The sequence below is a fragment of the Phragmites australis genome, chromosome 11, assembly GCF_958298935.1.
Source record: "Phragmites australis chromosome 11, lpPhrAust1.1, whole genome shotgun sequence".
Taxonomy (NCBI): domain Eukaryota; kingdom Viridiplantae; phylum Streptophyta; class Magnoliopsida; order Poales; family Poaceae; genus Phragmites; species Phragmites australis.
In genome coordinates, this window is record NC_084931.1 from 4756071 (window position 1) to 4767607 (window position 11537).

Consider the following 11537-nt stretch of genomic DNA (forward strand, 5'->3'; position numbering starts at 1 on the left):
AAGGAGGTGCAGACTAAGACAGGTATGCTGCTCACATTCCTAATAGCCTCTCCACTACATGTCTATTGGTCACAAAATAGTTTTTATATTTCGGCATATGTGCTCGTACGAAGTAATGGCAATTCGGGTGCTTGATACACTAGACCTCATACTCCATAGGGTTAGAAAGGGCGCAGTTGTGATCCCTTTTTGTTATTACAGCATAGTTGCTAATAAAGTGGATGACCTCCCCCTATTACGAAACTGTTGTCCGACCTAGATGTCGCTATTTTGGTATCCCCAGTTAGTAAGGTATAATACTCAACGACGGCACAATCCAGCAGCCCAGCACCACGAAAGTATTGGATCGCAAGCACCGGATTATCGTTGTCAATAGCTTCTTTACCCCTGCTACCACCCGCTCCATCATCCATGCATCCTGCATCTACCTCAGAAGGGTCCACTCTAGCTCCCTCTCTACCGGAACTGCCCTTCCCGACATGCATCAATTGCTGGCCTGATCCTTCCACGGTAATCACTGCATCACCTTGCAACAGTTGTGGCACTATGTTTACGTACACCCTTATATTAAGGTTCTCCTCCAATACCTTGTGTGAGTACAAAGCCCATATATTGTTCCTTCTTATCTCAAACAATATATGAACAACGATCGAGTTGTTTAGAACAATCCGTGCATGCACGCCCTCTAGGATAACAGTATGAGATTGCTGGTTCACACGCAAAAGGCTCATAACATGTGATTTTAGCCCATCCAGATCATTAGGTACCTCAATCAAACTCTTTATGTGTTGGTAGTTCTAAATTGTTATGAGCCTCCCATGCAAAACTGTGGGACGTTCGCCGTAATAAATATGGAAAGTCATACCTATCGGTGAATCAGGAACCAGGGGTCCCCGAATCCCGAGGCCAGGCCAGCAATCCGCTACGTGACGCCATCCCGCGGGGTCACCTCCACGAGGTAAAAAAGACTAAGTCCCGAGAGAGGGCGCTCGGGGCCACAGTCAGTGGTCCCCCAGTACCCAGGTTCCCCGATGATCTGTGAAGGCTAAGTGACGGGAAGAAAGTGCTCGGAGAGGTAAACGATAACCCCCGAGCACCCAAGGCCCCCGACGACCAGGAGAACCAAGTACCGGAAGGGGTGTGCCCGAGGCTGTGAGCAGTAGCCCCCCGGGCACCCGAGTACCCCGAGGGGCCCACTGAAGGAAGTTCCGAGAGAGAGTGCTCGGGGCTGCGAGCTGCGGCCCCCGAGCACTCGGTTCCCCGAGGATCCGTACAAACATGCCTGGGAGAGAGTGCTCGGGGAGGTGAACAGTAGCCCCCGAGCACTCGGTTCCCCGAGGACCAAGGAGGGGCATTCTCGGGAGAGAGTGCTCGGGGAGGCGAACAGTGACCCTCGAGCACTCGTTTCTCCAACGACCCAGGAAGCCCCTCCGTCAGTGGCCCCCACAGGGGTCCAGCGATGAGGTGTCAGCAGGTGAAAGGCCCGAGGCCGCATTTAAGAGCGCACGTGGCCTGTCACCTCCAACTACTCCCGCCACGCTCGGTGTTAGTTCCTGCCATATTCTGGCAGAAGGGCGTGGGGACATTAAATGCACGGGTCCCATCCCGTGCCATCCGGCGCGCCTCGGGATAGCGTTGCAAGGGCCGAGGCGTCCCGTCTGCCGCGCTGCTATGGCAGGAGAACATGACAGGGCAGGCACGCCGGGTCGCTCTGCGGCTGCCCGGTGGGCCTTCTCCACGGCACCCGTTGCCAGTGCCATTATGGCGACCGATGACCGGGCGCGGGGCGCGTTTTCAACCCCCGGTCACTTCGCACAGAGGCTATGATGACGCCCTTTCCATTTATGGTGCCTTCGAACTCGTGCCCTCCCATTCGGGGCACGCTACTACCAGCGGGTATTTAAAGCAGCCGGCAGCACGGACAAAAACAAGTCTGAAAGGTTGAATCTCTCTTACAAGCGCACAAGCTGAAAAAGCCCAGCAAGCTCTGCACGGTTGAAGAAATTAAGGAAGTAGAGAAGATCGAGAAGTCCAAGAGCCCCCAAAGCCAACAGATACACACAGACCGAAGAACAAGGAGCCACAGGCTCTAGGATAGACAGACATTCTTGTAACCAGCAACATCCTTGAGGGACATTCTCAGGGCATTTATAACATCCATACAGGAGTATGGTGTTACGCCTCCGTGTGGCCCGAACCTGTCTAAACCTCAGTGCATTTATTTCATTCCGCACTAGATCATTCCACCCCGCCAGCCATCGCATTTATATCCATTTATTTCTCCGGCAAACATATTCAGAATCATCCCCCGGCCGAATCTCTAAAAATGGGTCCCTCAGGATCCCTGCAACAGGAGTTAACCCTCCGACAATACCGCATCTGCTAAACAAAGTACATCTAATAAAATAATTACTTAGATGTATGTATGATACATAACTAATTATGCTCCTCGATAAATAATAAATAAATTAACAATGCAAATTAAATAGTACTATACTTAACAATGCTAGATATTTAAGTAATTAACAATGCTAATTAAATCATCAATATTGAATTCAAATGAAATAATTAATATTTAATATTGAGCTAAAATATTAATTAAAGTAACATGAAAGTTATATTGATCAAATATTCAATCTCATTATAAATTGACTTCAAAACTATCTGGGAAGCTAGTTTTGCTATGTTTCTTTACACCATATTTACTCTTCTAGAAGTCAGAAGCGTCATCATGCTGCTCTCAACCTGGGTGATCATCTCCCTTTTACGGTGAATACTATTATGCCTATAGTTCCTAGCAAAATCTCAGTGCTCATATTTGATAATACACTATTAATCTATTTGTAGATTTCTTTATGTTGAGTGACCTGAAGAGAGAAAGAGACTAATCTATGGTGAATAGAAGACACTGAAAACATTGCTCTATTTGACTTGATAGCTACTTCTTTTCTTTAACTAAGGGCATGAGTTCATGTGCACACCACTATTTTAATAGATTGAATTAAAATACTAATTGAACATACACACCACTATTTTTTTAAAAAATTCAATTTGATAATTTTTTGATTCATTGGGATTTTTATCAAATATTTCTATCCAACCTAAGTTTTTTTAATCTTCCTGAAAAATATTTTTTATCCTTTACCCATTCTTTTTCTTTTCTTTTTTTCTCTGTTCTCTTATTGCACCGACACGCTACTTCCACCTATGAAGAGCATGCGTGCACTAGGCCACCACCCTACACCACCACTAGTACAAAGTACCATCACTAGACCATCATGTTATTAAACTAATTAAATAATCTAATTATACTAACTAATTAAATTCTTGCTAATTACTATTATATAATCTACTTACTTTGACTAAATAAATAATTACTATTATACAAATTCACACTAATTACTATTACACTGACTAAGCAAATAATCAAATTCACATAATCAAACTAAGCAAATAATTATACAAATGTTTTTGAACGGATTAAACAATCTATTACTATAATTCTATTATTGCTGTAAGTATTAATTAAATACATAATTTAAGTACTTCCTGTAACTCGCGCTATTACTTCTACTCGTCTCGGGCTGATTCTTCTCTCCTCGCGTTGCTATTACTCCTCACCTCGCGCTGCTTCTCCTCTCCACTTCCTACGCTGCTGCTTCTCTTGTCCTCTTCTCCCTTACTCGCGTTGCTCGTCTACTCTCTCATTGCGCTACAGCTCCTTATAGCGAAACACGGTGTCGCACTCACATTTCATAGCAAAACACGGTAGTGCATGCATTAAAAAAGGCGGCAAAAGCGAAATAATGTGACACGATGTGACCTGCTGCGCCGAAAGCACCAACCGACACGATGTGAGTGAGGTCAGCCTGTATTCGGTACCTGAGGTGCCGAATATAGATGCTAGATTTACAAATACGCTGATATGTTATCTATTTTAACAAATACGGTTACATATGTTGCCTATTTTTATATTTTTACCGGCACATGCAAAGCATGAATTGTTCATGGACATTGGATAGAGTAAATTACTCCCTTCTATCATAAATATATATCGTTTAGTATAAAACGTAGAACTATTATTTTTTATTAAAATATATTTATAAAATTTATTGAATTTAGGATATTATGAAATATTTCTCAGGACAAACTTAATATTTTAAAAGTCATTATTAATCGAGTTTTAAAATTTTGACCAAACATTTTTTAAAATAATATATATTTACGATCGAAGGGAGTATTATAAAATAAAAGTACATGTATCCTCCTCCGTGAACTGAGTCTAGATTTATGCATGCATTATACACTACAGTTAGCTTTAGAATGCTTGTATTTTTTTTTAACACAAATCTCAAAAGAAACCATTCAATTTCATTTTTCACAATTATATGTCCAACAAATTTCAAAAGGAACAGTTATCGCTTTCCCATTCCTTTCCCGAAAAGAATTCCACTCTTTTTTTTCTTCTTTGTAACTATATACTGGGCTGTAGATGCAAGAGTACGACTGCACTAGCTAAAGTTCAAATTCTATTGTTTTCTAAAAAAAAGGGTTCAAATTATAATGTCCACATTATACCGGTGCTTTAGCGAATTAGGGGTACGTGAGTACCAAATCGAGTGATGTGGGAAACATCGGTGTGTATGTGTGAGTAGGGTGTGCATGCTTAATGGTGGTGTAAGTGTGTTCTCCGGGTAAGTAATTATAATCTTAACTTTTATATCTATATATACGATTTTATATTCTATTAATCAAATAGAAACTCAGCTCGGTTTATCGAGACAGATATAACCAATCAAATATTCTTCTTTCTTAATAAATATGACACTGATCAGCCTACTTCCACTCAGTCAGACTATACAATACATGTCTAAAACTCTATTCAGAAATTAAACACATCCTAGATCAATAGTAGACTCATACAGGGCTCAATCACTACAACCATGCAAAAGAACAAGGTTCAAAGGAGCCATGGACCTACCGAGCACCTTTGGTTGAGGTTTGGGAAGAGCAGTGGAGGGTGTGGTCAATTGGGTCCTGTTGTGAGGGGTCAAGACACTATGGGCAATTGAAAGCCCAATTTTTTATTGGGAAAAATTTTAAAAATCTTAAAAATCACTTGAATTTTGACTTTCCCTAAAAATTGTTTTGTTGCAAAAAACTCCCTAAAAGTTTGGCTTTGTTGAAAAAAACCCCTCAAATATTCAAAAAATAAAAAAATCACAAAAAATTATAAAAAAAACTACAAACAATTCTAAGACCTTCTGTGAATTTTATTTTCAAAAATAATATCTTTTGCATCATATTTCATGGAGAGGAAGTTTGGAAAAAAAAGAAAAACATGCATCTCATTTATTAACTCATGTTATTTTAATTTTGTCATGTCTACCATTATTTTTCCTACACAAATCATTATTTAAGTAAATTAATAAAAGTGGTTTCACTAATTTTGGGGTGTTATGGATTAGTTATGAATTAATCTATCTGCAACACATTTACTCAATCATGCATGTTATAATAACTATTTCAAGATTTCATGTATTTTTAGAAGATAGAGGATTATGTAAGAAGACTAAAAAAATTAGTGCCATGATTTTTGGATTAGTAAATAATTAACTATGAATTTAACTCGAATTAATAAATGAGCTGCATGTTTTTCTTTCTTTTTTTCCAACTTACTCTCCATGAAATATAATGCAAAGGATATTATTTTTGAGAAAAAATCACAGAAGGTCTTATAATTGTCTCTAGCTTTTTTAGAATTTTTTGTGATTTTTTCCCAATAAAAAATAGGGTTTTGCATTTTTCCCAATAAAAAATCATATATTTGTTTGTGTTTCCTTTTTTTTTTAGTCTCAACATATTTGTTTGTGTTTAGGTTCAGTGATCAGATGGGATTTGGGGTGTGGGCCCAGCTCGTTTCAGGCTTGGACAGGACAGCGGCTGGAATCAGGGTCACCCTAAAGGTTGGTCCAAAGCCTACGTCTTTCTTGTCCACCGATTAATTTACTATACTCCCTCTAATTTTAAATATATGATGTTTTAATCAAAATCTAGTTCAATTTTTAAAATTTTGATCGTCAGTAGCTTTTAAAATATTTATTTTGAAAACTTAAAAATATAATATTATAAAAGTTTTTTTAATACAAATCTACACCTGTGATTTTTATGTTTTCAAAATAAATATTTTAGAAGTATCGACGGTCAAAGTTTTAAAAGTTTAACTGGATTTTGATCAAAACATCATATATTTAAAACTAGAGGGAGTACATTTTAACGACGCATCGAGAGCACTTTCCTCATGCTTTAGTGTAGAAAGGCGATTTTCAGGAGATCGTCAATTTGTCATCAGATTAGGACCCTCTCCTTCTGTCTTCAGCTTGCTGGCAGCATGAATATCGGTGTAGAAAGGCAATTTTCATGAGTTCATCAATTCACTGCCAGATCGGCCCCCTCCTCTTCCGTCTTCGGCTTGTTGGCGGCATGGATGAGAGTGAGGGTCCCCTTCTAGCTTCATAGTAGTAAGTTTAGGTAGGTTTAGCAGTGTAGTTTCATAGTTTAAGGTAGGTTTAGGTGTTAGGTTAGTCTATAGGGATGTATTTGACATGAATCTTTTGGTTTCTCTGGTTCCTCTTCGGTGTGGTTGTTGGGGTGCCGCTCTCTTCGACGGTGATGCTTCTGTGGCTTCTTTGCGGTGTGGTTCTAATGCTGTTTTTAGGGTCTCCGGTGGTGGCTGCCTCTGCTGGTGCCGACTGGGTCATCACCATGGGGATTTTGGTTCTCCAAGCTGGCTTTGGTGATGGTGCCATCTCTAGCGAGATCTCCAGGGTTAGCTGCCTGAGATATATGTATGTGTGTATGTTGAGATGGGGTGGCTTGTCTTTCATCCCCTATTTTGTGGTTTGTTGTCTGCGGGTCGCTGGATTTCAGTCTGGAGGTGTCAAGGTTGTTATCTGGGCCTCCTTCTTAGGTTCGGCTGAAAGTGGAGGACCTAGACGTGGCGTTTCCTCTTCCAGATTTAGCGTCGAAGTCACCGATGTTCATTCATCGTATAAGCGATGCTCCGGAGGAGGCTCTGGGGTGCTAGATATTGCAGATTCAACCTTCTTCATCGACGCTGGAAGGAGGAGTGGAGCGAGGAGTGCTCCCTGGTTTTGTCTATCTTCGATGCTCTATACTTCCTCGATCGGCAGACTAGCGAAGGCCACCGGAGCTGATGAAGATTGCGAGGGGGACCTTGTTGTACTCTTCTGTTTTCCCTTTCTTTCCTAGGGTCCTGAATGCAATTTGGGGATGTTGTACTATGCTGACTTTTAATATAATATACCCCCTTCTAAAAAAACTAATTTACATGTTTTGTCTTTTGCTCTAAAGAAATTTCATGTGTTTAAATTTAGTTTCTTTCTAGTTAAAGGAGAAAATTGTTAGCTCATTTGTAGGTGTTCATGTCCGGCTCCGAAATCGAATACTTCTGAGAACTCACGTATTCATATTAGATACGGATATATACCAGATACTCTCCGATATGTTTAGACATATATCGACTATTTTTCTGATTTTCAAATAAATTAAATTATTCAGATATTTGTGAGATACCTCTTGATGCTTGCTCGATAATTCCAACCCTAACACCATCTCAGTCTGGAATTAGAGTGCGCCCACCTGTGATGGGGTCTAGCCTCCAGCACCTTGAAAATGAAGTTGCAGCATCTGAAAGAGAACAAGATTGGCAGCATCTGAAGTTGCACCATTGATTATTTTTTGTATTTTTATTGTTATTGTATCAGTGTTTCTAGAAAAATAGCATATTAGAGTGTCGCTATATCGTGTATCCATACCGGAGTATCCGGATATCTATCCAGTGTGTATGATCCGACTAGATACCGTAGGTTGCTTGGAGAAGTTATAAATCCATTCTGAACATTGGTCTGTTCGGTATCTATAGAAGTGATGAGGATCTATAATTAAATGTTAAATGTATACTAGAATATAGTTTATATTAATGATAGGGTACCATCGTACTCGTATATATTTCCAATATGGCACAGCTGATATATCGTGTTCTAAATGGAACATATCTCCGAGTTAGAAAAAACTCTCTAGCCGGAATGATTACGCTCTAAACTCCAAGTAAGATACGTATTTTTAGCCCGATTATATAAATAGATAAGGTAGAGGTATAGTTATTAGGACCTGACCGTACTGCTGGTCCAACCAAAAAAAAATTGGAAGCGGCGGCCAGTCCGGCTCAATTAGAAAATCGGTTCTTGTCCTCTGTTGCAGCAAGCGAGGTGAGTTTGGACGGGAAGGAAAAAATGAAGAAAAATAGTATGGGGCCCAGATTTCGAACCAAAAGCCTTGCGCTAGACGGCAACATTCCTCACAACTTAGCCATATTGTGTGTTATGTTTAGTACGAAACATAGGATCTTAACTAGTTACAAATAGGCGGTTGAACCATTGAACGAGGACCTCACCGATTCCATTGCCGATCCGGTCCTAATAACTATGGGTAGAGGGACACAGGCATAACATCGACAAACTATTGAGTCCCACATCAAGATAGCAACGTCGAGACTCTTCCAAGAAGACTTAAGAAACCTGAACATGAGAGAATTTGCCGAGTGGCTTAGGAGTTGAGATTAGATTAGATTGTAATTATCTTTTTTGAGTTAATCAAAACAGAATGTAAGACTATTATTCTAAGAAAAGTCTGAACCTATATAAATTTTTATGTCCGCTTCTATGCTACGTGCAGTTGGTGACTAAATATTCATACTTTACATAAGTATTTTGTATAATCGATTTCACCAATCGTCGACAGCAAGTCGGATCTAATGAAAAGCCTTTTTTTCAAAAAAAACTTATGTTGGGCCTACTGAACCCCACCGGAGGACGAATCTCAATGTAAAGATCCAAAGACAAAAAGGGAGATGTGACTGCTAGCAAAAACCCTACTTGGAATCAATCAGTCGTATTGGGCCAAAATTATCAGCGGGTAAGCATACAGACCATTGATGCTCCGGAAAAAGAAAAGGCCCGTGACTGTGCGGTATCGCAACAAAGTCCATGAGACCATTACCATCTCAAAAAAAGCCCATGGTTTGTGTGGGCTTCTCGTCCTCATAAATACCAACGTGCCGATCGGCGATCGCTTCCAGCTCACATCTCGCCACACGCGCGCGCGCAAACACACGGGCGCACAGCGAGCGAGGTGGGAGTCTGAGAGACATGGCCCACTCGCCGTCGGGATCGCGCGCGGCGGCGCCGTCGGTCGGGGAGGATGCCTTCACCGACGCGGCGGCGGAGGACGGCGGCGACTCCAAGCTCTCCGTGCTCCTCTTCGGTACGACCTTATCCCTCTAGAACCCTACCCCTCCCGCCGTCTCGCATCTCCGGTTCGCTCGGCGGGATCGCCGTGGTCACGATGCTTGGCCCGTTTACTTCGATTCGTTCCTGCTCGAGTGGACGCGATTCGGACTAATTTGGTCTGGTGGCGTCTGGATTTTGAAAATTTGGGTGCCGTTTTAGTATGCGCGTGGGATAGTTCTATCTGGGGTGCGGAAATCAAGCCCCGGGCGCATCACTTTTAGTTCTATTCGATGCTGCTCGGTTCGACGCGGTTCGACTTAGTTGGTGGTTGCTTCACGGCATCCAGATTTTTCAATTTTGTTTTTGATTTTTGAGGATTACTTCTCTGCAGCCTGTGGGATCGCGTTGCTTGATTTCGACGAGTCCATCGTCTGCGTACGATAGCGAGAAATTTGGTCTTCACCTTGTTGATTCTTCTCGAGTTCGTTTGCTTCCCCTTACCGTTCCGATTTGCTGCGTTATTATATTACGGGTAATTTCTCTTATTTGCTCCCCGATTTTTTAATTGCTATCTCGAATTTTACAGAAAGCCAGGCGAAATTCCTGCAGAGATCAGCTCTGCTGCCTGCCTAGATCACTTGCTAAATTCTAAACACGCACATTATGCCTGATTCGCACGTGCACACTCGTTTGCATTGCTAGCGCAGGTTTGTTTTAGCTTTAGATTAGGAGAATCCAGTTGAATCCGTGAAAGCTCATCCTACCAGATTAGATTATGAATTGTAAGATTTTATAATACAATTTGGTTTGTGAATTATGATAATCAATTTTTATATTATGATACTTTATTTTTATTTTTATTTTTAGAGTTAAAATCCATAACCAAAATAAAAAAACAAACACGGCTTATTTAGAAGCCAGTAGATGAATTATAGGCATCTGTTCTGTGCCCCCCGGACGGTGCGGATTCTGAAACGGCTCTGAACTCTCTGCGTTCTCGCAGACGTGTCGCAGCAGGTGCAGGGCGCTCTCCAGAACATGCTCAAGATGACCAGGTGAGCGGCGCGGCGTTTCGATCTGCGAATTGATCCTTGCAGAATCGGTGCTCGGTTTGGTCCTGACACTGTCCTAACCTTGCGGCGGCATGCAGCGAGATCGAGCAGTGCGGCGGCGAGATCGAGGCGGAGATCGAGCGCGCCAGGGAGGGCGTGGCGGAGAAGTGCCGTGCGCTCGACGACGACAGGGAGCGGTTTCAGAAGGCCGCCCTCGCCGCGCTCGACATTCTCAGCGGCGGCCGCGTCTGAACGATCGATCCCGCCCGCATCGATCGGACCACAGTTCCTGCAAGACTCCTCTATCTGCGAATGTCGTCGTCGTCAGCGTTAGCCTTTGCTTCCCCGTTCGAACCAACCAGCGCAGCAGTGATAGTAGACTGACAGCAGCAATAGTAGCTTGTGGCTTCCTGCAGGCTATGTATGTTCTTGCCTGGTACTACTATGTACAGTTTTGTGGTCGCCTCTTGCACTGCTGTGCTGGAACAGAGACGCGAGAGTTCAGAACTTCAGAGATGTGCATGATCTGATTGCATATGATCGACGAAGATAGCAGTAGCACTCTACAGTATCAGTAATGCAGATCTGATTGATGCTGTTAACGTGAACTGGCAGTATCTTTGGGACCAGAAACTTGTTCATGAAGTGGTGTCCATCGCTGTCGATCCTTGGAATTTACTACGGGAACACTTACCATATACGCAGCAGAATCTCGGTAGACAGGAGTGCAAATTGATGAATCTAAGACTATTCTAACCATATTTTCTTTATTTTATTTTATTATTGACTTCACTTCTCGTTCTCATTTCATTTATTTCTCTCATCTCGAACAGTTTTCTTTCGAAGAGATTCACTCAAGTAAATAAATTTAGGAACCTTTTCGTGATGAAAACCGTGAAGAAAAATCGTTAGAACGCTGAAATGAACGAAAATCTCTTCGTAAAGGGATTCTATATCCTGATGAAAATCTGTTGAGGATGGTTTAAGAGTACACACCGACTATCTTTAATTTAATTAATTATTATACTAATTTTCTAAAAAGTTATTTAGTTTTAAAGAAATAGTATTATTGGTTGAAAAAAAATGATCGGTTGGTACTTATATATTCACCGATTTGTACCTCAACCTGTCAGTTAGACTGTCCCCAACAATATTCCCTTCATTTCGTTCCCTT

General features: G+C 41.7%; 1 protein-coding gene across 1 annotated transcript; it reads left to right on the top strand.

Moving 5' to 3' along the window:
* The first annotated feature begins 9170 nt into the window (after positions 1-9170).
* LOC133885231 (uncharacterized) lies at positions 9171-11065 on the top strand. Its single transcript, XM_062324908.1, has 3 exons — positions 9171-9345; positions 10315-10366; positions 10462-11065. The coding sequence occupies exons 1-3, from the start codon at positions 9231-9233 to the stop codon at positions 10613-10615; spliced, it is 321 nt and encodes a 106-aa protein (XP_062180892.1). The 5' UTR covers positions 9171-9230; the 3' UTR covers positions 10616-11065.
* Positions 11066-11537: the final 472 nt, after the last annotated feature.

Bases quoted from the DNA above. Each gene is read 5' to 3' on its own strand.
- LOC133885231 (XM_062324908.1), top strand. From the start codon at position 9,231: ATGGCCCACTCGCCGTCGGGATCGCGCGCGGCGGCGCCGTCGGTCGGG. The intron at 9,346-10,314 runs GTACGACCTTAT...GCGTTCTCGCAG, and splicing joins GCTCTCCGTGCTCCTCTTCG to ACGTGTCGCAGCAGGTGCAG. The intron at 10,367-10,461 runs GTGAGCGGCGCG...GGCGGCATGCAG, and splicing joins AACATGCTCAAGATGACCAG to CGAGATCGAGCAGTGCGGCG.